This window comes from Salarias fasciatus, chromosome 8 (assembly GCF_902148845.1).
Source record: "Salarias fasciatus chromosome 8, fSalaFa1.1, whole genome shotgun sequence".
Classification (NCBI taxonomy): domain Eukaryota; kingdom Metazoa; phylum Chordata; class Actinopteri; order Blenniiformes; family Blenniidae; genus Salarias; species Salarias fasciatus.
Window position 1 is genome coordinate 1,657,803 of NC_043752.1, and position 25,596 is coordinate 1,683,398.

At 51.5% G+C, this 25,596-nt stretch overlaps 1 protein-coding gene across 1 annotated transcript in view; it reads left to right on the forward strand.

The window, feature by feature from the left end:
• sdk2b (sidekick cell adhesion molecule 2b) overlaps positions 1–25,596 on the forward strand; it is a 246,546-nt gene that overhangs the window by 218,884 nt on the left and 2,066 nt on the right. The window contains 24 exon segments of the mRNA XM_030097476.1: positions 1,462–1,583; positions 1,676–1,785; positions 2,577–2,727; positions 2,804–3,041; positions 3,893–4,008; positions 4,092–4,281; positions 4,452–4,550; positions 4,666–4,860; positions 5,522–5,676; positions 5,678–5,724; positions 6,248–6,351; positions 7,289–7,359; positions 7,728–7,857; positions 8,633–8,689; positions 9,817–9,918; positions 9,994–10,109; positions 10,465–10,651; positions 12,306–12,443; positions 12,828–12,989; positions 13,076–13,201; positions 14,957–15,121; positions 15,205–15,345; positions 16,113–16,251; positions 19,541–19,670. Coding sequence (XP_029953336.1) covers positions 1,462–1,583; positions 1,676–1,785; positions 2,577–2,727; positions 2,804–3,041; positions 3,893–4,008; positions 4,092–4,281; positions 4,452–4,550; positions 4,666–4,860; positions 5,522–5,676; positions 5,678–5,724; positions 6,248–6,351; positions 7,289–7,359; positions 7,728–7,857; positions 8,633–8,689; positions 9,817–9,918; positions 9,994–10,109; positions 10,465–10,651; positions 12,306–12,443; positions 12,828–12,989; positions 13,076–13,201; positions 14,957–15,121; positions 15,205–15,345; positions 16,113–16,251; positions 19,541–19,670 — 3,191 coding nt within the window.

Below are 25,596 nucleotides of genomic sequence, written 5' to 3' on the forward strand. Positions count from 1 at the left end.
ATTCTGCCATTTATCATAATTAAAGTTTCTCTTGACTGCTCTGCATTAATTAATCACGATGGATGCGATTAAAACTTTTTGAAAACGTGTATTTTCCAAAACTCTGACTCCATCTCCACGTCAGTGGATGGAATGCAACTTTTCTGAAACGCCGCTGCTGCACATGCGGACGATAAGAAGAGCTAAAAGCCAAACCTCATTCGATGGACTCCAGACTGGAATCTGCATCCATCAAGCTGTAGACGTCTGTGAAAAGTCGCAGACTCAGGAGGCCCTACTGGAACAGATGCTACAAACATGAGCAAAAATGATGCAATTAATGGATCTACGAGGCCGAGCGTTTTCCTGACGGGGGGCGACCGATGTCTTTGGTCCACTGTTTAAATCCAGCCGCCGCCTGACGGCTTTATGAAGCCTCTCCCGGTTCCGGCAGATTTACTGTTCCACGCTGAACCCGGCCGGCGCTCTCCACGCTGTCTGGCGCCGGACACGGTGAAATCTGACCCCGGCTCCCTTCCTGCCAGACCGGGCAGAAGAGAAACTCGCCGTGCGTACCTGCCCAGGAATAACGGCTCCCACGAGCGGACAATTACAATCTTTAATGATTTTGTATTTTCGGAAAGAGAGTGTCTGACAGAAAACACGACGCGCGCTTCGATCTGGCGGCCGCACGTCTGCTGGAACCTGTACGCCGACATGAGAGCGGCGGTTGCTGCCGTTGTGTGTTTAAAGAAAACGCCTGCGACTGCAGCCGCACTCATCGGCCGTGCACCTAACTCACAAGCGGTAATTTCACTGTGACTCACATAATCTGCATTTCATTAGGACTGAATTCACTGGCATGGAGGCAGTGTCGGCGAAAACCCGCTCAGGAGGCTCATGGGAGCAATTATATCTGTTTGATATTCGGCCACTCTGCTAAGTTTGATGTTTATGTCTCGAATCAGGGATTTATGTAAGCTATAATGTGAGGATGAGGTTTAGTATTTATCTAAAGTGGAACATGAAGGGACTTTCCTTTTTTTCGTGTGTGTGCGTGTGTGTGTGTGCGTGTACCTGCACAGACACACAAAAAAAAAGCTTCAAGTCATTGTAATCCCGGGCTCCCCTCCAGGATTACCAGTGAGTAATCCATTGCCGCTGTTTATTCGGCTGGGGTGTAAACACGGAGGAGGATATCAGATTGAATGCTATCTCCAGATAACTGCAGTGTAATTGGCATTCATGGCTTTGTCTCCGCCTGTGTGCCGTGCGTAAGCATCTTTTCTTCAAATCTAATCTGTCTTAGTGGAGTTGTGAGCAGAATGAGGAAGTTTCTTGTGTGTGTGTGTGTGTGTGTGTGTGTGTGGTATCTGTGCCGCCACACGGGGGTGCTGTTGTCGGGGGGATCTGAGGCCGCCGCAGTGCATCTGCCTGGGAAGTTTTCTCTCCCCTTGACCCTTTCTCTCTACTCCGTCGCAGAACTTCCTGGTCCTCCCACCAACCTGGCCATCTCCAACACGGGCCCGCGCGCCGTCACCCTGCAGTTCAAGCCCGGATACGACGGGAAGACGTCCATCTCCCGATGGGTGGTGGAGGCTCAGGTGGGACTGACTCTCTGGCAGGTCCTGCTGGAGCCGCTGCTCTTCGTGGCGTTTGTAACCCCCCCCCCCCCCCCCTGCTGTCTCGGGCCCAGGTCGGCGTGGTCGGGGAGAACGAGGACTGGGTGGTTGTGCACCAGGTCTCCAATGAACCGGAGGCTCGGTCCCTAGAGGTGCCCGGGCTGAACCCCTACACCTTCTACAGGTACTGGACCCGGGCTCCCCTCGGTCTGGCTTCATCCTCACTCACTTTGTATCACTATAATGACAAAATCTCAGATATTTAGTTTGATTTTAGTTCAGGGGCCGCATGCAGCCCAGACCCGTCTTGAAATAGCTCAAATAATAACCTTTAAATTCACACTTTACACATTTTCTTTTTGCTATGAGGCGAAGTATACACGATGAAAATGTCTACAGTGACTGAAATCTCAACATAAAGCCGATTTTAATGATGCTTTCTAGTGCAAAATACAGTGAAATGTCCCTCTAAAAAAACCTGTTGCATCCTGCATGTTTTTACATTTCTATCCATTCTCTTGCTCCCAGCAATTCGCTGTCTGGTCGTATTAAATATACAGTATTAAATTATGCCGATACGCTCACCACCTAACATAAAAAATAAGCTTGCAGACAGTGCGGCCAACAACAATTCATTTAATTTCATCTGAGGAGTCTCGTCTGATTTGGTTTGTGTTGGATTTACATCCTGGTTTCTCATCGTCGGGACGAGCAGGGCTCGTTTCCTTCACTGTACTCCATTAACATTTCACTGAGCCGATCCCCGAAGTCCAACAGCAGCTACAGCTCCAACATCAGCGCTGCCACTTCACATCTAGCGCCGGTAAACGGTCTGCATATTCAACATAGACAAGCCTTTCCTATTAGCATATTCCTGCAGCGTTCATATTCAGCCGTCTCATCTTGCTCAAAAGCAATAAACGTGATGTAAGACGAAGCAAATAATGCTGATGGCGTCTTTACGTTTGGATCCAGGTTCAGGATGCGCCAGGTGAACATCGTGGGCACCAGTCCTCCCAGCCAGCCGTCCAGAAAGATCCAGACGCTGCCGGCCCCGCCCGACGTGGCGCCCGCCAACGTCACGCTGCGCACCGCCAGCGAGACCAGCCTCTGGCTGCGCTGGATGGTAAGTAGGAGCGTCCGTTCCCGAACGGGCGGCGGCCACTCGAGATTCCTGACGCCCTCTGGATGTTCCCGTCCAGCCGCTGCCCGAATGGGAGTACAACGGGAACGCCGAGCAGGTGGGCTACAGGGTGCAGTACTCCCGCGTGGGCTCGCAGGCCCGGGCGCTGACCCACGTGATCGCCGACCGCCTGGAGCGGGAATTCACCATCGAGGACCTGGAGGAGTGGACGGAGTACGAGGTCAGGGTCCAGGCCGTCAACGGCATCGGGATGGGACCCTGGAGCCAGCCGGTCCGCGGCAGGACCAGGGAGTCCGGTGGGTTTCCAGACATTTCCACCCACATCTAGGATATTTCAGCGATAGCGAAAGCCTCGTTGCGTCCCTCATCATCATCATTAGTCACATCAGAGGTAACAAACACACTTCGCACTTCGCCATATGGGGAAATGGCGAGCAGATTGTTTCTACCTCGCATTCCCTGCCAGTCTTTTTAACGTCCCGCCTCGATTCAAGGCAAAGACGCTTCTGTTCCTCCTCCGTCTGCTTTCATCTCGCATTGCAGACTCTGGGCAGGGAGGAATGGAAAGAGCGAAGCAAAGGAGTCGGAGGAAATTGAGAACACGTGGACCCAAACGTGGAATTCCTGCGCTTTAATTTTCCACATACTCCAGCAAATTCTCAGGAATCAGGCATTATGTCCGAGGACGTGCGCCAAGAAAGAGGAGCTCTGTTCTTGAGAGCTTTTCAACCTGCAGGCAGAAAGAGAAAGAGACATTGAGTTCATACCCAAATGCTAAATGGTATTCATCTATATTGCACATTTGCACTGCTTCAGCAGTTTCAGAGCACTTTCAGTCGAGCGGCTGCCCAACTGCTCCTCCGTGATAAGTTAAATGCAAAGAAACGTCTTGTTTTTTTATTTTGACGGTGCAGCGTGCCTGACGAGGCAGGACATCAAACCGCCAGTGGGGCTGGACGTTGACCCGCCGTACCAGCCGGGACACGTTCCCACCAACAGTCACACTAAATACAAGCAGAACACAAGCAATCCTTCCGCACTGATGCAGGAAGACAAACTACAAACTGGACATGATTTCCTGTTAATGTGACAACTAAAGATGTAATTTCCTGTTTTTTTGTGGGGGTTTTTTTCCTTCCTTTTGTAGTCCCCTCTCGTGGACCCACCAATGTCTCCGCCTTCGCCACCACCTCCAGCAGTATCCTGGTGCGCTGGTTCGAAGTCCCAGAGCCAGACCGGAACGGCCTCATTCTGGGCTACAAGGTCTTCAGACAGAGCGCCTCACTTTCTATTGACGGAGTGTTTAGAAACCCGGTGGTCCAAACGTCCCCTTCCTGTCCCCTCAGGTTGTGTATAAAGAGAAGGACTCGGACAGCGCGGTGCACTTCTGGACGGTGGAGGGGAACACCACCCACACCGTCCTGCTGACGGGCTTGGGGAAATACGTCCTGTATGAGATCCAGGTTCTGGCTTTCACTCGGATCGGAGACGGACGGCCCAGCTCCCCCCCGATCCTGGAGCGGACTCTGGATGACGGTGGGTCGATGAGTGACATATGAACTGCGTTCAGGATATGGTAGCATGACTGACTCACTGTACCATCTGGTGGTAGGAAGTGGTATTACAAGGCCGCTGGGCTGTGGCTAGCTTGTTAAATGGGCAGATTTCTCTTGCTCAGTTGGTTCTGACTGTCCTCGTCTCGCCAGTGCCCGGACCTCCGGTGGGGATCCTGTTTCCTGAAGTGCGGACCAACTCAGTGAGGCTCATCTGGCAGTCTCCCGCCCAGCCCAACGGCATCATTCTTGGTCAGTAACATTCAAGACCTTCTTCCTGCCTCAGTCAAGTCCTAATCAGGCTTCAGTGTCCAGCCGAGAATCCGAACCGACTCTGTGTGTGTCGTGCTTCCTCCTTCGCCCCCAGCCTACCAGATCACGTACCACCTCAACTCCACCAACAGCAACGCGGCCACCGTGGACGTGCTGAACCCCAGCGCTCGCCAGTACACCGTGACCAGCCTGAAGCCGGAGTCCGTGTACGTGTTCCGCCTCACGGCGCAGACCCGGAAGGGCTGGGGAGAGGCGGCCGAGGCGCTGGTGGTGACCACGGAGAAGAGAGGTACGACCGCCACCCTTCTGTTACGACGGGAAGAAAAACACTGTTCCCTTGAAGTGTGTGTAACGGCGAAAGCGGAGCGTTCCTTTAAGATTTAAGTGGGGAACATGGCGGCAGACACAGGTGTGTGATCTCGGTAACGAGCCGACATGCTGGGAGCCGTCTCTGCACTTAGTTCACTTCCAGTTAACAGTCCGGTAAGCAGATGTGTTTTCTAAAGGAGTGTTTGTGCCCTGTGGGTATTTATTGGAAGCACTCTGATGTAGCTGCGAGACCGAATCAGTCCATCTGCTTCCCTCAAGGCATTCTGCAGATTGTTTACTCTGCAACTTTCATTTCTCGCCTGCTTTTCGTTCGATCATCATCAGAATCGCACGTTTTCTTCTTGTCAGTCTTAACGCGGCTCATGCATGGATGGATGTGTTTTTATTTTTCCCACTGAAAACTTTTAAGGGCCCATTTCTTTATCTAGTTTTCCCAAAGATCTTTGGCAGCACCTCCTTCTCCGTCAGAATCCTCCACACAGCCAGAATTTCCCCGTTATCCTTTAGCCGTGTTTGAATCTTTTGGCTTCGATAGATTCGCTGGAGTGAGTGTTTCTGCTCAGTTTCCCTCAGCGTTGCTGTTATTTCTGGCCGAGTGTGACGCCGCCTGTCTCCCGCAGCTCGCCCGCAGCCCACCAGCCGCCCCACCGTGCCCCAGAAGGACGTCCAGGCCCGGCAGGTGGTGCTGTCGTGGGAGCCGGGCAGCGACGGGCTGTCGCCGGTGCGCTACTACACGGTGCAGCAGCGGGAGCTGCCCGAGAGCAACTGGACGGTCCCACTCCGCCTCCGTCAGCCACGACGCCACCTCCTACGTCGTGTCCAGGTAGGAGGCTCCCCGTTCCAGTCAGGGCTGCAAGTTTTTTGATTTTTGAACACATTTGTGATGAGTTGAAGACAGAACGGTGATGCCGCCATGACAGCGAGCTGAATAAAACTGGCTTCATGTTGAGATTGTACTCACTTTCAGTAGTAACTGTTTAGTTTTGTGAAAATATCGACGTTTTCATCACATTCACTCTGCGCCACAGCGAAGAGGAGGTTGAAATTTAAGTTATTTAAGTTTTTATGGCACTAGTTTACAAAAATAAAGTTGAAATTGTGTTGTATTCGTCCCCAGTTTGACATCCCAGATGTCATAAATAATAGAATGCATTAAGAAACGGCTTTACCTGCTCGCAGCCTCCACTCTCAGCGGGCTTCGGTCCGGTCGTGCTTCACATGCCTGTAGCTCAGACTGCGAGACTCATGTTTCTCATTTGATGTATGGGGCTTAAAAGTTCCAAGATCCACCGCCGCCGTTGTTTATCATGGAGATTGATGCGCTTGGCCGTGCTTGCGTCCCTCAGGCTGAAGCCCTTCACGTCCTACCAGTTCAGAGTGAAAGCCACAAACGACATCGGGGACAGCGAGTACAGCGAGGAGAGCGAGGCCATCACCACTCTGCAGGACGGTGAGAGAAACTTCATCTGCACCTTCCCTCGTTCCTCACTCATAATTATCATCATTATTTCAAAAGAGGCTCTTCAGTGTTTAGTCACGATCCTGCCAAGAGTTGGATTTGGCTCGGCGCCTGTCTTCCATTGAGTTAAAGTGGAAACAACTTGCCTGGTTGTGTCTGAATGTTGAAAAAACAAAAAAAGACCTGGTTCCATGTTGACATGACAGCATGCAGCGTTACAGCCGCACGTTCGCAGCATGAGCTCAGATCCACTCTTCTCCGGTGACTTCAGGACTTTCCAACACAGTCGACTCGTTGTTACTATCAAGAAAACCGTTATCAAACCGCCTCAAAGGATTTGGGTGATAAATACAGGGTTTTTTTTTTTTTATATGACGGAATGAAATGTAGCACCTGGGATGTGTTACCGATAGGTGGATTTTATTCATATGCATCAGTTTTGGCCCACGGGCCTCATGTTTGACCCCCATGCTGGAGCTGATCGCGGTGTAGAGGTCACGACCTGAACACGGCGGAGTGCAGTGAGCGCCAGCGGCGTGAAGAGGTTTGGTCTGCTTGACCTGGTCTGTTGTTTGGATGCAGACTCGTCTGGCAGCAGGTGACGCCGTGTGTGTGCGTGTGCGTGAGCGTGTGCGTGTGTGTGTGTGTGTGTGTGTGTGTGTGTGCGCCCGGCCTCAAATACCAACAAGAGCAGCACTAAAATCCCGGCGAACCAGGAGAGAAAAGCCCGCCGGGTGCTTTCAGGAGGGGGGGGGTGCTCCCTGCGCTGGTCTTTCCCGCTCGTCACTCATCGGTTGTGTGTTTATGCCCCATGAATGCCACTGCACACACACACACACACACACACACTCTGAATCCTGCGCATTTTCAGCTCAATTTAGCTAATTTATCCCTCTTTTTATTGTTCCCCCCCCCCCCCGTCCTCCAGCGCCCGACGAAGCGCCGGCGATCCTGTCGGTCACGCCGCATACGACCACGTCGGTGCTCATCCGCTGGCAGGTAAGAGGTGGAGGGTCCGGCGCCGCTCGCCTCCTCCACTCCGTTTGTCCCGTAAAGAACACACGCCTGAATTAGCAGCTCGTAAAGAGCGAAAACAGGAGGCTGCGGGACGGTTTTCCCGCTGTGGAGATGACTTGTTGAGTTGATGGGCATAGAGAGGCACTTGCCCCCCCCCGGACGTGCTCTCTCATGCTCCACCGTGGGGGATTTGTCTGCATTACTCAAGGAGGAGGTTTTTTTTTTTCACAGTGATGGAACAATTTCCTGTTGAGAAAGCAGAGATTTCAGCTTTCTGGAGCTCAAATCTGAAGGGTTGGCCCTGCGCTTGACTTAAATGCTCTGTATCCCCCCCCCTCCCCCCCTCGCAGCCCCCCTCCGAGGAGAAGATCAATGGGATCCTGCTGGGCTTCCGGGTTCGATACCGTGAGCTGCTGTACGACCGGCTCCGCAGCTACATCCACCCCGTCAGCAGCGCGTCCGCCTGGACCGAGCTCAGCGGTGAGGAACACACACACACACACACACACACACACACACACACACACACACACACAGGGTCGTGCAGCGGTTAGCACTCTTGCCTCACATTGAGACGATCCTCAGTTTGAGTCCGACCTTCGTGGCTGCATCTGTGGAGTTTTTATATTTTGGCCTTCACACAGTCCCCCCCCCCCCCCCCCCCCCCCGCCCGTCCTAAAAGCCCCGGTGAAAATGGAACACTTTGCATTTTGGGAGTCTGTTTACAAGACGACGGCGTGAGAAATGCCGCTTTATGAAGTTAACAAACCAATAAGAACAATGAAGAATTCATCCGGGATGAAAGTTTTACATCCAGAGTTAATTCTGATTTTTAAAAAGAGGTAAAGAAAGCGCCGTTTCTGCACTTCGGTTGACGCGTTTATACGAGTTGATAATTCCTGCGGTGTGTGTCAGCAGCTTTATTATTTCCAGTAAAGGAAAAGCCTTCACACGTTCTCTGTCTGCTGCCAAACCCCCCCCCCCCCCCCCCCCCCCCCCCCAACGCCCCCACCGGTCCTGAAACTTCCCAGCCAAACATCTCATCTTGTGATCGGCGGTTATCAGCTGCAGGCTGTCATTAGCTTTCCTCTGGAGCCGCTCGCTTCCCGCCGCCCTCCTATAATTCCACTCTCACTGACTCATTGGCTGAAATGATCACTGTCATTTTGAGGGTTTTTCGAGACAATCGCTCTACTCTCGATCTGACGCTCTGCTCTTGGTTGAACCCTCCCCTCTCTGTCCTTCCTCTCTCCAGCCCCCTACAGCGTCCGGAACCTGACTGATGCGTCCCTCACCCAGTATGAGCTGGACAGTAAGTCACTTTTCTCTCCCTCACGAAAATATACATAATGAGCACCGATCCCGCCTTCTGAACCGACCTGATTCTGGTTTCTGTGCATCCTGAACGGTTAGTTCCTTCTCTCGCTCTTTGCATTTTATCCCACCGACTGCCCGGATACTGCGACCGGGGGGAAAAAACACAAAGTGTCGAGCAAATTAACACAACATTTGGCTGCTTATAATCACGTCGCAGTGGTACAAACACTTCTGCCGGGGCCAACAAGCAGCGCGCTCTGCACACACAGATTCCTGGACACGGCCGTCACCATGTATCTGTTGGTTTCGCACGTGTCGGCTTATTTGGACAAGCGCTGCAAAAAGCAGATGGTCCCACATTTCTCCTGCACCTCCATACTGCAGCTTTTAATAGCTTCCTAATTACAGTGTCCCTGTATGAATTTTTAATTGGATTAGATTGGCCGTCTTCCTGTAGAATCATTCCATTCAGACTGGATGCAGCAGCTTTTTGAGGCATCATATTTTTTATCGTTATTCTTGGGAGACGCGCGGGGTCTGTTAGCCGCCGTCTGTTTACAATGGAGACCTTTGAGAAAAGGGCGATTGGTTTTGTCCAGATGGTGGCGTTTAAAGCCCCAGTCACAGTTTGATGAGATTCCTGCACTTCGGGAGCGTCAGACACGTTTTAATTCGGGGTGAAATAAAGTCATGATAATCTTTAAATCCAAACACAAAGTAAACGAGGTGAAAATGTGGATATTTTCACCACGATCAAACAAATATGACCAGAAATGACAAGAATCTCAACAAAAATCCCGATTTTAATGAAACTATTTGGTGCAAAATGTAGTGAAATGTCCAAAAAAAACCGTTGCATTGTGCTTGTTTTTTGCAAACTAACCCTTACAGTGTGGCTTTGAGGCTAATGCTAGCTTGCTAGCTTTCATAGCAGCATCACTGACACCTCAGCTCGGTGTCAGTGTTGTGTTGTGAATGCCACTCTACAGAAATTAACAACAAAATCATTATTTTCTACACAATTTTTACCGGTTTGGCCAGATTGGAGCCTCTTGCGGATGGGTTTTGGCCCACGGACCTTATGTTTGACCCCCCCGGTGTCAACAATCCAATTTGTTTCAGAGCTCAGTAAGCACAAGCGCTACGAGATCCGCATGAGCGTGCTGAACGCGGTGGGCGAGGGTCCGGCCAGCAGCCCCCAGGAGGTGTTCGTGGGAGAAGCCGGTAGGTGGAGCCTCCGTTCCCGAGCCCCTCCTCCTCAACTCGTACCTAACGCCCGCCCAATCCCGCTGCGTCCAGTGCCGACGGCGCCCCCCCAGAACGTGGTGATCCAGTCGGCCACCGCCACCCAGCTGGACGTGACCTGGGAGCCGCCGCCGGTGGACGCCCAGAACGGAGACATCCAGGGATACAAGGTCAGAAAGTCCCACGTCTCTTTCATTAGGCTGCGCCAGCTGCCGCGGCGGCGGATTACACCGCCGCGTTGTGTTCTGTTTTGTGTACGTTTTAATTGTCCACAGGAGACTTGCATCTGTGCGATGTTAATCACCCTTAAATGGACGTTTTAGCGAACGCTGTTTTCCAGAGGGGCTTTCCATTAAAGGTTTAGTCAAGAAAACATTTGCAGGGAATAAAAGGAAATCGTGTCTTTTCTCCCTGAGGGACTTTAAAATGGGACTGGATTTTATCGAAGCAGAAATAACTGTATCCTCCGAAGAGCGTCTGGAAGCATACGTTAGTGTTTATTTATGCCTGGGTTGTTCCGCGCAGATTTACTTTTGGGAGTTCCAGCGGAAGAACGAGACGGAGCGGCTCCGGACGCTCTTCATGCCGGAGGGAGGGGTGAAGCTGAAGAACCTGACGGGCTACACCACCTACATGATCAGCGTGGCGCCCTTCAACGCGGCGGGGGACGGGCCCCGGAGCCCCCCGACCAGGGGCCGCACCCAGCAAGCAGGTTAGCGCTCGCCCAGCGGTCCAAATCATCACCGCCGCTCGAGCAATGGCTTTGAGGGAAAGGAGAGAGGGTGATAAAAAAGGAAAATTGAGGTGAACATGGGGGTAAAAGAGAAAAAAATTGCTCATGTAGCATCTGTTTCAGAAAAAAGAAAAAATTAGGAAAATTTTAATCAAGAAAATTGGTGAAGAAATGAAAGAATGGAGAAAATAAAAATTTTGAAAAAAAAGGGAAGAATCAGGAAAATGTAAAAAAGAAAAAAAGGAAAATAAGATGAAACTGCTGTAACTATGGGAAATGTTATAACCACTATAAATCACTAAATAACTAAAGCGGCTAAATCAATGGAGAATAAAAAAAATCTCTAAAAAATAGCCCGAAAGCAAAAAAATTTTATAAAATTCATCTAAATTGTACTTTCATGGATCAAACCTCACATTATGTGTTTTTTAGGTGTTTTTCTTTTCAGATTTCAAAGAATCAGCCCACTTTAATTCCTTGAAAAACGTCCCTTTTGTTCAGAGAGATTACAGTCTAAACTAATGCTTAGTTTATCTGTGTGAAATAATAACCCAGCTGCGCCTCACTGGAGAAAACAGGTTCGACTGATGCCAATCCGAACAGTCGGCGTCGGTGATCCAGCCGGTTACTGTAACGCCGGGAAGCAACGGAAGCTGGCGAACAAGCAGGAGAGTCCACTCCGGTGCAGTCCTGCAGAAACATTTAAAAAACATTTAATGGATACAAATGTGCGGAGGGAAAGATGACAGGATGAGGAAGAATGTGCTGAGAGGACGGCGCCATTAAAGAAGATGAATTAAAGCCTTGATTCATTTGTCATGTTTACGCGGCGGAGGCAGTTAGCTTGGAGAACGCCGCCAGTTTTGTGGAGCAGGAGGAAAGACTCTGACAGGACGGCGATGCTGATCGGAGAGCATACGCTTCTAATCGCCTCGGTCTTAAAAAAAACTGAAAGGAGCCTTAAATCTACACACATTTCCAACGAGCACCTCAGTACCTCTGTCTTTTTTTTTCCCTTCTTCCGCCGACTCGTGGGACTTTCTACAAGTATTCCCATCTGCTGACCTGTCAAAACAATATTCATCTTGCTGAGGCTCCGATGCAGACGAGCCAGGAACAGAAAAGGCTTGAAAAGTTTTCGGGTTTTCCTCAATGGCCGCCTCTGTGAGGAGAGGAAGCAGATGACAGGGTGGGGGGGGGGGGGGGGGGGGGGGGGGTTCGGAGGGGGAGTCGTCCCATCTTTCTGAAAGACAAAGCCTCTTTGTCTTCTGCCGGCGTCTCTGCGACGACGGGAGAGTAAACTGTGTTTCCAGGACGGCCTGAGCGGCTGTGACCAGCACAGCGGTTTTCACGCCGGGAGGAGAACTTCCAGAAATCAGGTTTGTGGTTGTGGACGCCGGCAGCCTGGTGGAATCCGGCTGTAAAGTGTGTATCCGCCCTCGTTTGTCATCATTAATCCTGCTTTCTGACCTTTTCTTTTCTGGCCATCTGGCTCCCTGCTCGTTCTCCCACATAAACATGTTTTTTCATGTCCTCACACACACACACACACACACACATGTCAGACACTTCACCGCCACAGGTCCGCAGGTCTGTCACCCCCCCCCTCACGTGTTGTCCCGGTCTCTTCCAGCTCCCAGCGCTCCCGGCTTCATCCACTTCGGCGAGCTGACCACCACGTCCGTCAACGTGTCGTGGGGCGAGCCCACCTTCCCCAACGGCATCATCGAGGGCTACCGGCTGGTGTACGAGCCCTGCACGCCCGTCGATGGTAATCACCCCCAGCGCCTGCTGGCTTCTGTTAAAAACCAACAGCGAAAGTTTCACGCGGACCGCAGGATGTTTTTGGGATTGATGAAGTTTTCCGGTTCCAGCCTGCGGCGTGCGTTTTTCTGCTAACCATCACATTGACCATTTGCTACTGTTGACTCGTGTACGACTGTCCTCCCGGAAAGTGAAATGAAATGCATATTTCTGGCTACTAATTCCATCACTGTGTTTGTGTTCATCTGTTGAGTGTGTGTGTGTGTGTGTGTGTGTGTGTGTGCCCCCCCCGAACACACTGCCTGGCTGTAAGACCTGCTCTAAATGTGATGTGTTTGTCCAGAGTCTTCAGTGGCCTGTGCCGACTGTCTCCACTCCCCCTCCCCCCCAGGCGTCAGTAAGACAGTGACGGTGGACGTGAAGGGGGGCGGCCCCCTCTGGCTGAAGCTCAGAGACCTGGCCGACGGCGTCACCTACACCTTCCGCATCCGGGCCAAGACCTTCGTCTACGGGCCGGAGGTGGAGGCCAACATCACCACCGGGCCGGGGGAAGGTAGCGGGGGGGGGGGCCGCGGGGGCCGAGGTGGGGGCGGTTCCGGGCGATCTGTTGTGAAAGCTTCGCGTCTCGTCCCCCTCCAGGTGCCCCGGGACCCCCCGGAGAGCCCTTCATCACACGCTACAGCTCGGCTCTGACCATCCACTGGACCGGCGGCGACCCGGGACGGGCGCCCATCACGCGCTACGTCATCGAGGCCAGGCCGTCAGGTGGGCGCGTCGGGGGGCCGAGACCAGCGGGAACCTTTCTCAAGCTGTGTTTTCACTTCAAACAAAATTACGCATATGAAGCATTTTCATTAAATCTGTTTCATTTATTTTGAAATATTTTCAAAAATAACATTAAAAAAAATGGAAATAGATGCCTATTAAATCACCTGTTTAGAAAAAAAAAAGATTAATGCCTGCGGCTCTGGAGCCACATGTGGCTCTTTAGCTCCTCTGTCGCGGCTCCATGAAGCTTTCACAACATGAAATGTGAATAAACATTTAACTTATATTTATTATAGTGACACCAAAGTACTTTGCAAAATGATTCGTCGCTCTTGTTTCAAAAGGGATCCAAAAAATGGTACAAGTGAAATTGGGAAGAACAGCTAAAAGCACCAGAAATGGAGGGAACAAATTAGAACAGCTTAAAAAACCTGAAATTTTTACAATTTCTTAAAAAAGAACTTTCTAATGGTTGGAAAAAGCACGCCAAGCTGCTCACAGACAGGTACAACTGTTGAAACTGCTAAAATTTCAAACTTATCAGCAACAAAGAAAACCTTGAAAAGAGGAGCAAAACTGTTAAAATGATGTTCCAAAATAGGTTAAATAAAAAAAAAAACTTCGCTATTCTGAATTGCAGTTAAATTCCACAAAAGCATCATAACAAGATATAGTTTTTGTTTGTGCATCAAAACTACAGATGAAACTTCCTGAGCTGCATTCGCCTCACTTTGTTTTGCGGCTCCAGAAAGATTTGACTTGGTGGAAAGTTAAAAAAAAACAACAAAAAAAAAAACGGCTATTTTGGTCATTAAGGTTGCAGATCCCGGCACATGACTCTGCGGCGCCCCCTGTTGGGGGATCCCTGCTCTAAACTCCTGCTCAGTATTAAGAATGTGTTTTTCCCGCCACATTAGCCGGCGTTGCTGGATTTGGAGAAAGTGTTATAAAGTGTCAACATCTGCCGTCCCCGTCCCCGTCCCCGTCCCCGTCCCCGTCCCCGTCCCCGTCTCCGTCTCCGTCCCCGTCCCCGTCCCCGTCCCCGTCATTTTAATGGCTTATTGATTCCGGCGCTGCGGTTTTTAGACCATCGGCGTCGGGTTTCGGTTGTGACTGGCAGCTGGCGGCGGGGCGATCAGGGTGACGGACGGCGGGCGGCTCACGGGGACGGGGGACGTCTTTCAGCGCTTCCGAGTGAAAGCTGAGAGGAACACTTGAAAAGGGTTAGCGAGGAGCGCCGGGTGATGATGTACGGCGCGGCGAGGCGTCGGCGGGGATGATGAAGATGTTTGAACCGTCCCCCCGGGCGCCGCCCTCCCCCCTCCGTCTTCTCTTATCCATATGCCGGGGGTCGTAACTCTCCGCCGTATCACATGGCGCTGACTTATTCCCGTCTCCGACTGGAGTTTCGTCGGCTTTCTTAAACTTTTGTGGACGGATGAACTCCGCCGTTTGTTTACCCCGGTGGAAGATCCGGACTCACATTGATATTTAGAGGCGGCGGCGTGTAATAAATGATCTCTGGCAGGATTTCCGCGGCTGCGTTTGAAATATGGCCGCGCCGCTGTTTTTTTGCGTGGTGGATTCGGCCGCTGTAAATTTCTAGGAGAGCCGTGAAATTGATGGATCGTGTAATATTTGTGGGAATTATCAATTACGCCGGGAGCCGCCGGGCTCGTCCAGAACTTTATATTAAACAAACAGCCTGTTAACAAAGACGTATTGACTTTATTCAAATGGTCCCTCCTGCAGACGAGGGCTTGTGGGACATCTTGATCAAGGACATCCCCAAGGACGCCACGTCGCACACCTTCAACATGGACGTCCTGAAGCAGGGCGTCAGCTACGACTTCCGGGTCATCGGGGTCAACGACTACGGCTACGGCGCCCCCAGCCTGCCGTCGCCCTCCATCTCCGGTGAGTCTGAGCGGTTTGATCGGGTTTCGCCCCCCCGGGGTCGTTCCAGACGGCGGCGTTTTAATGTTCCGTGTTGGATGCAGCTCAAAAGGTGGCGCCGTTCTACGAGGAGTGGTGGTTCCTGGTGGTGGTGGCTCTGGTGGGGCTCATCTTCATCCTGCTGCTGGTCTTCATCCTCATCATCAGAGGCCAAAGCAAGAAGTACGCCAAGAAGTCCGACTCAGGTGAGCGCCCGGGACGCCGCCGCCGCCGTGCGTTTTGACGGCGTGGCGCGGAGGACGGCGGCTCGCTGAGGGTTTTATTGAGAGACGGAGGTTCAGGAGCAGAAACGCTTCCAACGCCGGCAGGCTTTTCTCGCCGCTCAGCAGTTTTCTTTTTTCCGCGCCGGCTGTTGAGCTGCCAGGCCGGCCGGGTTCGGGGGGGGGGGGGGGGGGGGGGGGGGGGAGGGGGGTGGGGGGGTCCCTGCGGGTCACTGCCCATCTTTCTGACTGACGGAGGAAAAACAAGAGCTTCCTTCTCACTCCGGCACAAAGGCGCTCTCCAATCCTCCGTCCCCCCCTGCAGGAATCTGGCCCCGGCCGCCGGGCCGACCCGGAGCTCTTTCTCTCTGTCGGAGTGTTTGCGTAACCACCAATTGACCTGAAGTAGCTGTGGACCCACGGCGGAGGTCCTGGCCCGGCCGCCGCCCCCCATGTTGGTCTGAGTGACGACGGCGAGTGTTTTTAACCTGGAACATGGCCGGAATGAAAGCTCTGCTGAGCGGCCAGGAAGGCCTGCCTCTCCGCCGCTTTCACACACACCACCGCCGCTTCTTCACGCCTGTGTGTGTGTGTGTGTGTGTGTGTGTGTGTGTGTGTGTGTGTGTGTGTGTGTGTGTGTGTGTTTGACATGACATTTAGCACCAGAAGATACACACAAATGTGTTTGGATGCTGAGCTGATCCTCTGTCCCGCCCGCTGTGGTCACACAGTGTCTCTGTACGTCTGTCCAGGCAACAACTCCAACTGCAACGCCCTGACCCACGGCGACATGGTGAGCCTGGACGAGGGCCGCTTCTCCGCCCTGGAGCTCAACAACCGCCGCCTCTCCGTCAAGAACTCCTTCTGCCGGAAGAACGGCGTCTACACCAGGTGAGAGGAACTAGAAGTCTGTTGGTGTTTCAGTGCCTGCTGTGATTCGTCCTGAAGGCGAATCGCCCTGATGGCTGGAAACCAGCTCCACGTCCGTCATGAGTCCAGTTTCTCATCCGACGGCATATTTCTGCATTAGATCATGGGAGCCTGTTTACGCAGCGGCTGAGGGGAGGATTTACAGGCAGGTGCGGCCTGGTTGTTGAGGGCAGGTGAAAGGTACGTCAGCAGAGACTTTACTTCTCCCTCAGCGAGGGCAGGACCGACAGGCGCTCCATCGTCCGTCCCTGAAGGGATTTAGCTTCACGTACTTGATGTAAAGTCGGTTGTGTGTCTTTCCTGTGTTTGTGTGTGTGAGTGTGTGTGACCTTGAGGACAGATGAAAGCAGGCGCGGGTCTTTGAGAAGCCTCCAGGCTGCTTCCCTCCGCTGTTTGACTGGAAAGAATGCACAGATGTACTCCGGATCTTTGAACAGGGCCGGCAGCACGGAAACCCAAATCCCAGCACCTGAGCCTCCGATTATAGATTAATGCCACATCTTGATCTGCTGTCTGTGAACACCAAAGACGGGATGTAGTCCTCGGCCTGACGGCGGGATCACAAAGCAAACGCGCCTCTAATCCGGCGGGAGTCCTTCTAATTCGGAGCCGTGTCGCGCCGAGAAACGCCATTTAGGTCCGATTCTCCCGGAGAGCTCCTCTGCATTGAAGTCGTTTGTCGCGAGTTTAACTCCGAGGCCGCCGTGCAGCAGGATGCAGCGTGTCGGTCCAGCCGGAGACTGATCGGAGGGACGCTGAAGTCCCACCAAACACACCAATTCTGCTTTAAAGCATCCACACACACATTCACTACTGTCTCACTGATGGCTATTTTCTGTCTTTTTTGTGGTCACTTCATGTCTCCTTGTTGTTTGTGTCAGTTTGTTTTTTGTGGTGTTTATCCGTGTGTGTGTGTGTGTGTGTGTGTGTGTGTGTGTGTGTGTGTGTGTGTCTTTGTGATGATTGTCTGTAGTGAATCTGTGCTTCTGGTGGTTGGTTTTTGGCTTCTAATTAGACTAAAATAAAAAAGGATTTTAGACAGAATACAGTCTAACTCCGAGAAATACACACAGAGCATCGAGTTTAGCTGTTCTGAAAAGGAGGAGGAAGATGTAAAACTCTTTGAATCCTCCTCCTTCTCCGGTATTCAATCAGCACACGTGTTCTTTCAAATAAAAAATGTTCCATCTTTACATTCATCCCCACACGTGTTCTGCCTGGTGGTTCATGGACCGATCGGCGTCACTTCAGAGATGCTCGGATGTGTTTCCAAGCTGCCGCTCAGCCCAAAACGACGCCCCCGCCCCCGTGGGGCTTTGTCACATTGTCTTTCGTGGAGTTGGAACCGACTCGCAGGTCTCGGCGAAGCAATTCGGTGTAGATTAACACGGTTTTAAACACTCTTGAGCGACGAAGCTCCCGAACAGTCCAGACATGCTAATGAGTCCCTTCAGGCGGCCGAGAGCCCGATAATGAGCGAAGACCAGGGGCAGGTTTGATTTCACCCCCCTGGTTTCTATTCCCCACCTGACGCGCCGCTGACGGAGGATTAAGTGGACCCTTCTCCATCCGAGAGAGCGATGATGAATTATTTACACCTCACTCGACAGCGCACGAGAGTCAAGAGGACGGGCCGAGACTCCTCCGTGATCCTAAACAGACAGTTAATTAGAAAGTCCTCGCCGGCGTGGCGTCTGCTGGGCGTCGGGCTGAGTTCGCCTGCAGGCGGCTCCGATAAGACGAGGCTTTATTTAATCCCACAGCAGGGAGTTTTCAGCCACCGCAGCGGATGGACCCAGGAAAGGTGTCGATGTAACGTAGGCGTTTACACGACGGCAGTGCTTGGAGTGGCTGGAAACGCAACTTTTTGAAACGCTGCTCCTTCTGTGGCTTCTCTGTGAAGGCTTCCTGTTTGCTGATCGTCCACCCTGCGCTCCAACCGCCGGGATTTACCCACAGCATTTCTCACATTCTTGACAACGACGCGAATTTGGAAAATGCTTATGCAAATGTCGTTGGGATGAGTGGAGCGGCTGTGCGGCCGGCCGGCACCGTGTTCCGGAAGGTCAGCGGGACCCGGTCTGTCCCGGCGGGCTCGGCCAAACCAGCACCGATCAGCAGAAACAGACGGGCCGACCGGGGACAGTGGAAAATATGGACGAGCTGTGTTTGAACCCCTGACAAAGAGCGCACCATTTAAGGACACATTTCTTTCTTTCTTTCTTTCTTTTTTTCTACCCTCAACTTTCCTTTCTGCTCTCAGCTTTCAGGATCACTGAACACCTCCTCCTGTCCCCGTCTTCCTCCTCCTCCTCCTCCTCCTCCTCCTCCTCACATGAATGACGTTTTTGCTCGCTGCCAGTTCAGTGTGGGCTCGTCTCTCGCAGTAGCGTTTGCCGCGCTGAGGCTTGAGGCTGCCGTTTGTTTGCCGACCCCCCCACCCCGACCGCTGCAGAAGTTTGGTTTGTAATTCAGTCAGAGGAGCCCGGCGGTTTGCATTCCTCAGCCCACATCGAGGACCGAATCAGGGGAATTATTCAGTCAGAGAGAGAGAGAGAGAGAGAGACCGTCTGGAAACAGCCATCTCATGAGTGTCCCGTGATTCCCATCAAATAGCACGCCCACACACACACACACACACACACGCACACTTGAGGAAGTACTACTGTATCAGACTCCCAGCATAGCTGCATGTGTTTCCTCCTACGAAAGTTTGTTGAATCTTTCTAAATTCGAAGAGCTTAGTATTTTTGGAAGTGTGTTTGCTGTCGTGTGTTCTCTCTGTGCGTCTGTGTGAGGTTTCATTGCAAAATAAACAGCTAGCAACAACCATCTGCTGTAGGACAGCGGGTTTACGTCAACATTAATCTGAAGATAAAACCACAGAAGACGAGAGAATCACACTTTCGCTGATGACACTGTTTAATTTTGTTTCACAGTTTTTTAGCTTTTTGCCTTTTAATGTTGTGGATTTTTAATACCAGTCCCGTTTCCCACCAGAAACATCTGTAGGTCTTGAAGTGAACGGCTGAACTAAATCTTAAAATCACTAAATCATAATGAAATCCATCCCTGTTTAATCGCTCTAACTTCTTTTTCCTTTGCGCAATGAAAACTACATTATTGATTCTGTTGTTTTTTCATTAATTCGCTTCACATGATGGATGTTTTCCGCTGTGGCAGCGCTTTGTGGCTACATGAAACTGTCAATCAGCTGTAACCCGGGTGTGACCCTTCGCCCTGTGTCCAGGTCTCCCCCCAGGCCCAGCCCGGGCAGCCTCCACTACTCGGACGAGGACGTCAGCACCAAGTACAACGACCTGATCCCGGCCGAGAGCAGCAGCCTGACGGAGAAGCCGTCCGAGGTGTCGGACTCACAGGTGCAGCAGCAGCGACGCCCATCCTCCTCCCTCTCTCTCTCTCTCTCTCTCTCTCGCTCTCGCTCTCGCTCTCGCTCCCTCCCTGTCTGCTCACCGTCATGTCCTCCGGTCCATCAGGAGCTCCATCGGCTCTGCATCGTCTTGTGTCCGTTCATGCCGTTCACGACCTCGCCGTGTCATTCACCCCGCCGAGACGCCGATGCGCCCCGCGAGACGAGAGATTAGCGGCTCCGCTCGGCGCTCGAAGCCGTGGAAAGAGTCGCCCCGCAGACGTCCACCTGAGATCTGGGCCGCTGCGCTCAGCCACAGCGGCCGTTATGTAAGACGGCGGGAGACGATGCAAAATTTATTTTCGAGCAAGTGACGTAGTGAGAGTCCGCAGTGCAGCCAGACAATCTATCCAACTTTCCTTCCCAGTGACTGAGATCACAGGAAAAAACGTTCTGTGGAAAATATTCTCCTTCCTTTTTACCCAGAGACGGAAAGTGAAGGATTCCAACCTTTGTTCATTACTTAAGAGAATTTTTCAGATTTCGTTGAGCTTTAACAAGCGACATTCAGAAGGGATATCTGTACTTTGTCCTTGTTTCATTCTTCAAAGTGACTCTTCCTCGTCTTCACCTCCGTCTGGATGATTCAGAGTGAAAAATGAAGTCGGCTGAGAGTCACGGTTATCCAGGCTGAGGTCAACCTTTACACGTTTTCAAGTGAAATTGCAAAATTTTCTTCGTATTCTAGGCGTCCGTTCACACGATAACGGTACTTTTTCAAAACAGCCTGATTCCATCTCCGTGGAAACGGGGGAAACGCTACTTTTCATGCTGCCATGTAAAACCGAAGCTTTCATAAAACGTTGCGTTTTCACTTGAAACGCTGTGTAAACGGAGCCTGAGACGAATCCGGTGAACGGCTTCTCGTGCAGGGTGAAATATTCAAATGAGGCGTCTGGAGCTGCTTCACCGTTTATTGTTTTCATATCGGTTTTCTGTACACAGAGTGATTGGAAGAGGGGAAGTAAAGAGGAATTCAGCAAACGTATTATTATATCATGGTTATTCAGATTTCCATAGCTTCTTCTAACACTGTCATTAGTGATTTTTAACGGCGGACTGCTTTGATGTTTGACTCCTCGCTGAATGATCCTCCGTGGTGTGGTTTTGGTCGAGTCTCTGTCTTTCTCAGTGTCGCCTGCATGCCTTCACTCCTCTGTCGTTAAGATCTTGTCTTCGGTGCAGAGACGTCGTGTTTGTCTTCATGTCACCTCCCTCCCCGGCTCTGTGTGGGTTTGGTAAATCATCCGGCAGTCCAGCGTCTGGTTTTGATCCTTGTCAGATGAAAGCGTCGGTGGGGGCAGAAGTGATCTTGAATTCCCTCGCTTTCATTCTTTTTCTTTCATCTCGTGTTTTTTTTTTTCCTCCTTTTTTTCTCGCTCACTGCATTTCCCAAATTATCCTGGAACGTCTGTCAGATAAATGCATCTCTGGCGTAAGTTCCACTGCCAGATATCTCTCCTCACCTGGCCTCTTTGGGGGATCTGAGCCCCGTTTCCAGATCAAATGGAAATCTCCCCTCCGATGAATCTTTACAGACAGGACCTTTCAAATCGTCATAACATCCCTTCAAATGAAACATTTCGAAATCTCACCACCTGTCTGACACATCTACCGCTCACACTTGTGTATTGTCAAACGCCGCTCTCCACGGCGGGGGGGTAGCTCGGGGGCTCCTGACAGGCCGGCGTATCAGCGCCCAGCGGTGCGTCGGAGGAATCCAGGAATGTCCTTTGAAGTTTTATTGAGCGGATAACTCCCAGCTATCAGTGTGACATTGTGCTGCCCGCTCTGCCCGGGCCCTGAGCCCCCCCCACCCCCCACCCCCAGCAGGTAGGAGCTGTCTATTGTGCTCCTCCTGAAGAGGGGATTTGGAGGAAGCTAGCTCTGCCACCATTACTTCCACACTCTTGTCATTTTTCCCAGGGTTGTCACCGGAGCAGCGACTCCGTGTGTCGTTTCAGGCCGAAACCGAGAGAAGACAGACGATCTGATCTCTGAGTCAGAGGTGGATGGTAGATTAGCCTCTCCCGGCCGAGCGGCATTCCTCCAGACAGTCTGCTTTCTCTGCCTCCGTCCGACCTTCCTCCCCTCCGCCCTCGCCGTCTCTCCGGCCGCCGCGCCGCCTGCCGCTGACGAGTCGCTCCGTTCTGATTGGCCCAGTTTGAAGGCAGACGTCATAACTCGGAATAAAGGAAAAGTCCAGCCGCAGAGGGATTAGATTTATACAAGAGGGAGGAAAGTTCAAAGACGGGAAGGCACACACATAATGGCCTAACCTGAAAATCGCATCATTGTGTAAATGCAAAACTTTTCTGAACGAAAATGCAAAAACAACACGTTTTGACTTGAAGCGATTTTACCTAAACCGGCCCTAAAAGTCTATATTAAAGGTAAATTGACGGTTTTATACAGGATGATTGACGCTATTGGGAGCAATCTGGTGTCCAAATTCAGGCTCAAGGACACAGGTCAACATATGGGATCAAACTGGGAACCTTAATAAGTAGAGAAGAAAGCCCACTCTCGCAGTGACTTTAAAATCGGCTCCGTTTTGAAGTGTTAAACTACATATGCGGCACATTTCAACATAAAACCCCAGTAAACCTTCAAATAAACGCTCGCATTCCTCTCAATAAAGCCAGCCGGCCGGTCTGGTGCTCAGAAAAACACTCGCATCCCTTTGATTCCCGACGCTTTGAGGCAGCAACATACATTAGCGCGCTGGAGGCTGCGGCAGCTCCGACGGGTTTCGTTCCCGCCTTGATGATGAGAACATACGACTTGGCTTTGATACGGCGAGGGTTGAACCGCTGCCACCAACAGAGCTTCCTCGTCCCCGAGCCGGACTGCATGTACAGTGGACGGGGGACCCTCACCCCCTCCGCCTTTGTCTCCGTGCGGAGGGACGCGAGGACGCCCCGCTGTGTTCACTTCATCAATGAGAGTGACACGGACAGGCCCCGCCCCCTCGCCTTTCTCCTCCAATTCTCTTAGCGATAATCCATAACTGGAGGACAAAGGGCTGACCCACTCTCCGGGATTGGGGAATGCATCAGCTCAGGGGGGGGGGGATGGGGAAAGAGGAGTTCCTGTAGAGCCGTCATAAATAAAAATGAAGCCAGAGGGGGTGTCCAGCATAAGGCCCGCGGGCCAAATCAGGCCAGCAAGAGGCTCCAATCTGGTCAAACTATCAAGCAAATGGTGAAAAAATTCAAAGAGAAGATTTGTTTTCTGTGTTTTTGGACATCTTTTAACTTTATTCCAGGGATTTGAAAACAAATAGCTGCAGTTTTCTCTCCTGCTACTTGTTTAAAACTCTGTTATCCACGCTGACTCTGCAGAGAGGGAAAATTTAAGAGTGATCAAAGTGATTTTCACGGAAAAGATGAAACCAAGCTACAAGTTAAGTATTGGTCTGCGTCTTTACTAATGATTAAACTGCGGAAACACAGCATTCCAACAGATTTCTTCAGAAATGGAATCACTGAGGCTCGAGATGAGCCTGATCACTGACGCTGCCACGTTTGGTTTGATGACATTTTCATCAAGTTCACTCTGCACCAGAACTAAGAAAAGCTTATATTTAAAGATTGTTTTGGCACTATTTCACCTCTCCGGCCCACTCAGGATGAAATTCAGCTGTTTGTGAGTCAACAGGTCCAGCTTTTCATTTCTTTAGAAATACTTGCCTAGTTTTATATTAACAGCCTGTTTTTAAAAAATCTTCAACTAAAGCGAACATTGGTTCCTGTAAAAACGTCAATTGTCATCATTTTCTTCTTTTTTTGCCCTCATATATATTATTATTATTAGCGATGTGAACCTCGGGCAGCTTTATCTCGCCGATGATAACGTAAACTTGCTGTCAAGAGGTTTCACCACTTAATTGGATAGATTTCTTAATCTGCTCCTCTGCTTAATTTAACATGGTAATGATGAGAAAAAGCTTTAATAATTGACACTGGCAGGTTGGTATGTGTCTGTTTCACACTCGCGCTCGCAAAAATAAGACGGCGGTTCCCCGGAGGTTGAGGTGCAGCGCTGCATTTCATGCCTGAAGTCTGCTTGTTTCGCGGCGTTCAGCCGGTAATTAGCTTGTAATGAGCTGCAGTGAGGAGTGCGATGGCAGGCTGCGCCGCCCCAGAGGAAGATTGTTAAAGCATCTTTGCTTTAGGTTACTCAGTTGGATCCTTGAGTTGCTTCTGTTGAACCGAGAGGCAGACAGATTGGAGTGGTGTACACTCTGATGCCCAACCTTTGGAGAGGCGGAACATCTGCTGCGCACACTCAAGAGTTTGGGTGGGACGGGATTCACCGTGCCAACACACACACACACACACACACACACACACACACACGGAGTGGTGTTCATCTCCCGGCGCAGTGTTAATTCCTTCAGAGTGAGGCAGCACCTCTCAGTGTGTCCTGCCGCTCTTCTGTCAATTGATCGGCTTGTTATTGTGTCGTGTTGCTAAACGCTCCGGCATGACTGGAATGCTTTTCAAAACCGGTCGGCCTCAAGTGTTTACAGCTCGGGAACAATATTACAAATAGACAGCAGACACACACACACTCAAACTCCGGCTCGTCTGACTGAGAGGGGAACGAAGGGGTGAAGGGGGAAACACGACTCGGCCGAAGTCTGTCTTTGATTAATCTGTTGAGGGAAAGAGAGGGAGGGCAACAGCGATCGCTTTCTTTTGTTTAGACTCAAAGAGGAGCCCTGATTGAACACGAGGACTTTCTGTTTGGAGTTTGAGGAAAGAAAAGTCTTCATATAAGGGACTGACATAGGAGGCATGAGGGGAACACGAGCCGGCCGCCAGATGTTTCCAGATGTGTTGCACATGTGCGGCGCAGCATCGAGCTCTGGAGTTTATCCGTCTGCAGCGCGTCGGAGTTTCCACCGGGGAGAGCGAGGCCCGGCTTACAGAACGCCTCTGAGTGAACGCAGAAAGCCTCCGCGGCGTTCCGAGGGTCCGGTCACTCCGAGTCACGATCATCCGTCTCGTTCGCCTGAAGCCATCTGTTGGGGAAATTATCTGATGGCAGTTTTGGCCGAGTCGCCGGTGCACGAGTTCACCGTGGCCAGGTGATCAATCACACGCCGAATAGTCAACTGGCAGCTTGCTCTCATGGCAGCGAGACGACCGTCCTCGCCGAGCGCGCCGCAATCGCGTTGCTTTTTTGTTTCGACGCCCAAAAGACTGGAAAAAAAAACGAAAAACGTCCCTGCTTCCGTCTTCTGAAGCTCCTCTTCTGTCGTGTTTTCATTCATCACACCAGTCACCCCGGACGGTCTTTACTCGTGTGGAGATGTTGCCATCGTCACGACGCGGCCATTGGAATCATTCTGTTATGGTGATGCACTGTCCCCATTGTTCTGTTCACCCGTAGGAGGCGCTGGTGTTTTCATATGGGACAGGTGGCCTACATACACTTCCACTGCATTTGGTGAGGTTCCTGTGGCTGCCTGCTTTCAATGTCTGTAGCTCCGCCCCCTCCCCCTCCCCCCCACCTTCAGTAGCCGACCGGTGTGTTAGCAGTAGAGTTCCATTCAGACGATCCCATTCCACCGTAGAGTCAGTGTGGCGGACAGACTCCCCGCGCAGCGCGGCCTAAAAGACCCTTAACGCTGAGGCGGCTGGTTCAAGTCCCGCTGACGGACCGTGTGTTGTGCACGCTTCAGTAACACGCCATCCCTCCGTCATCATGCTTCGACCGTCTCTGGCCATTTCCGTCCATGTGTACCCGTGCTGTGTCGTGAATGTGAGTGAGCGTGTGCATGTGTGGAGTAACCAGGGCTCCGTTCTCGCCGCGACCATTTCCGGTGAAAACACATTCTGTGTTTCCACCGGAAATGGTCGCCATGC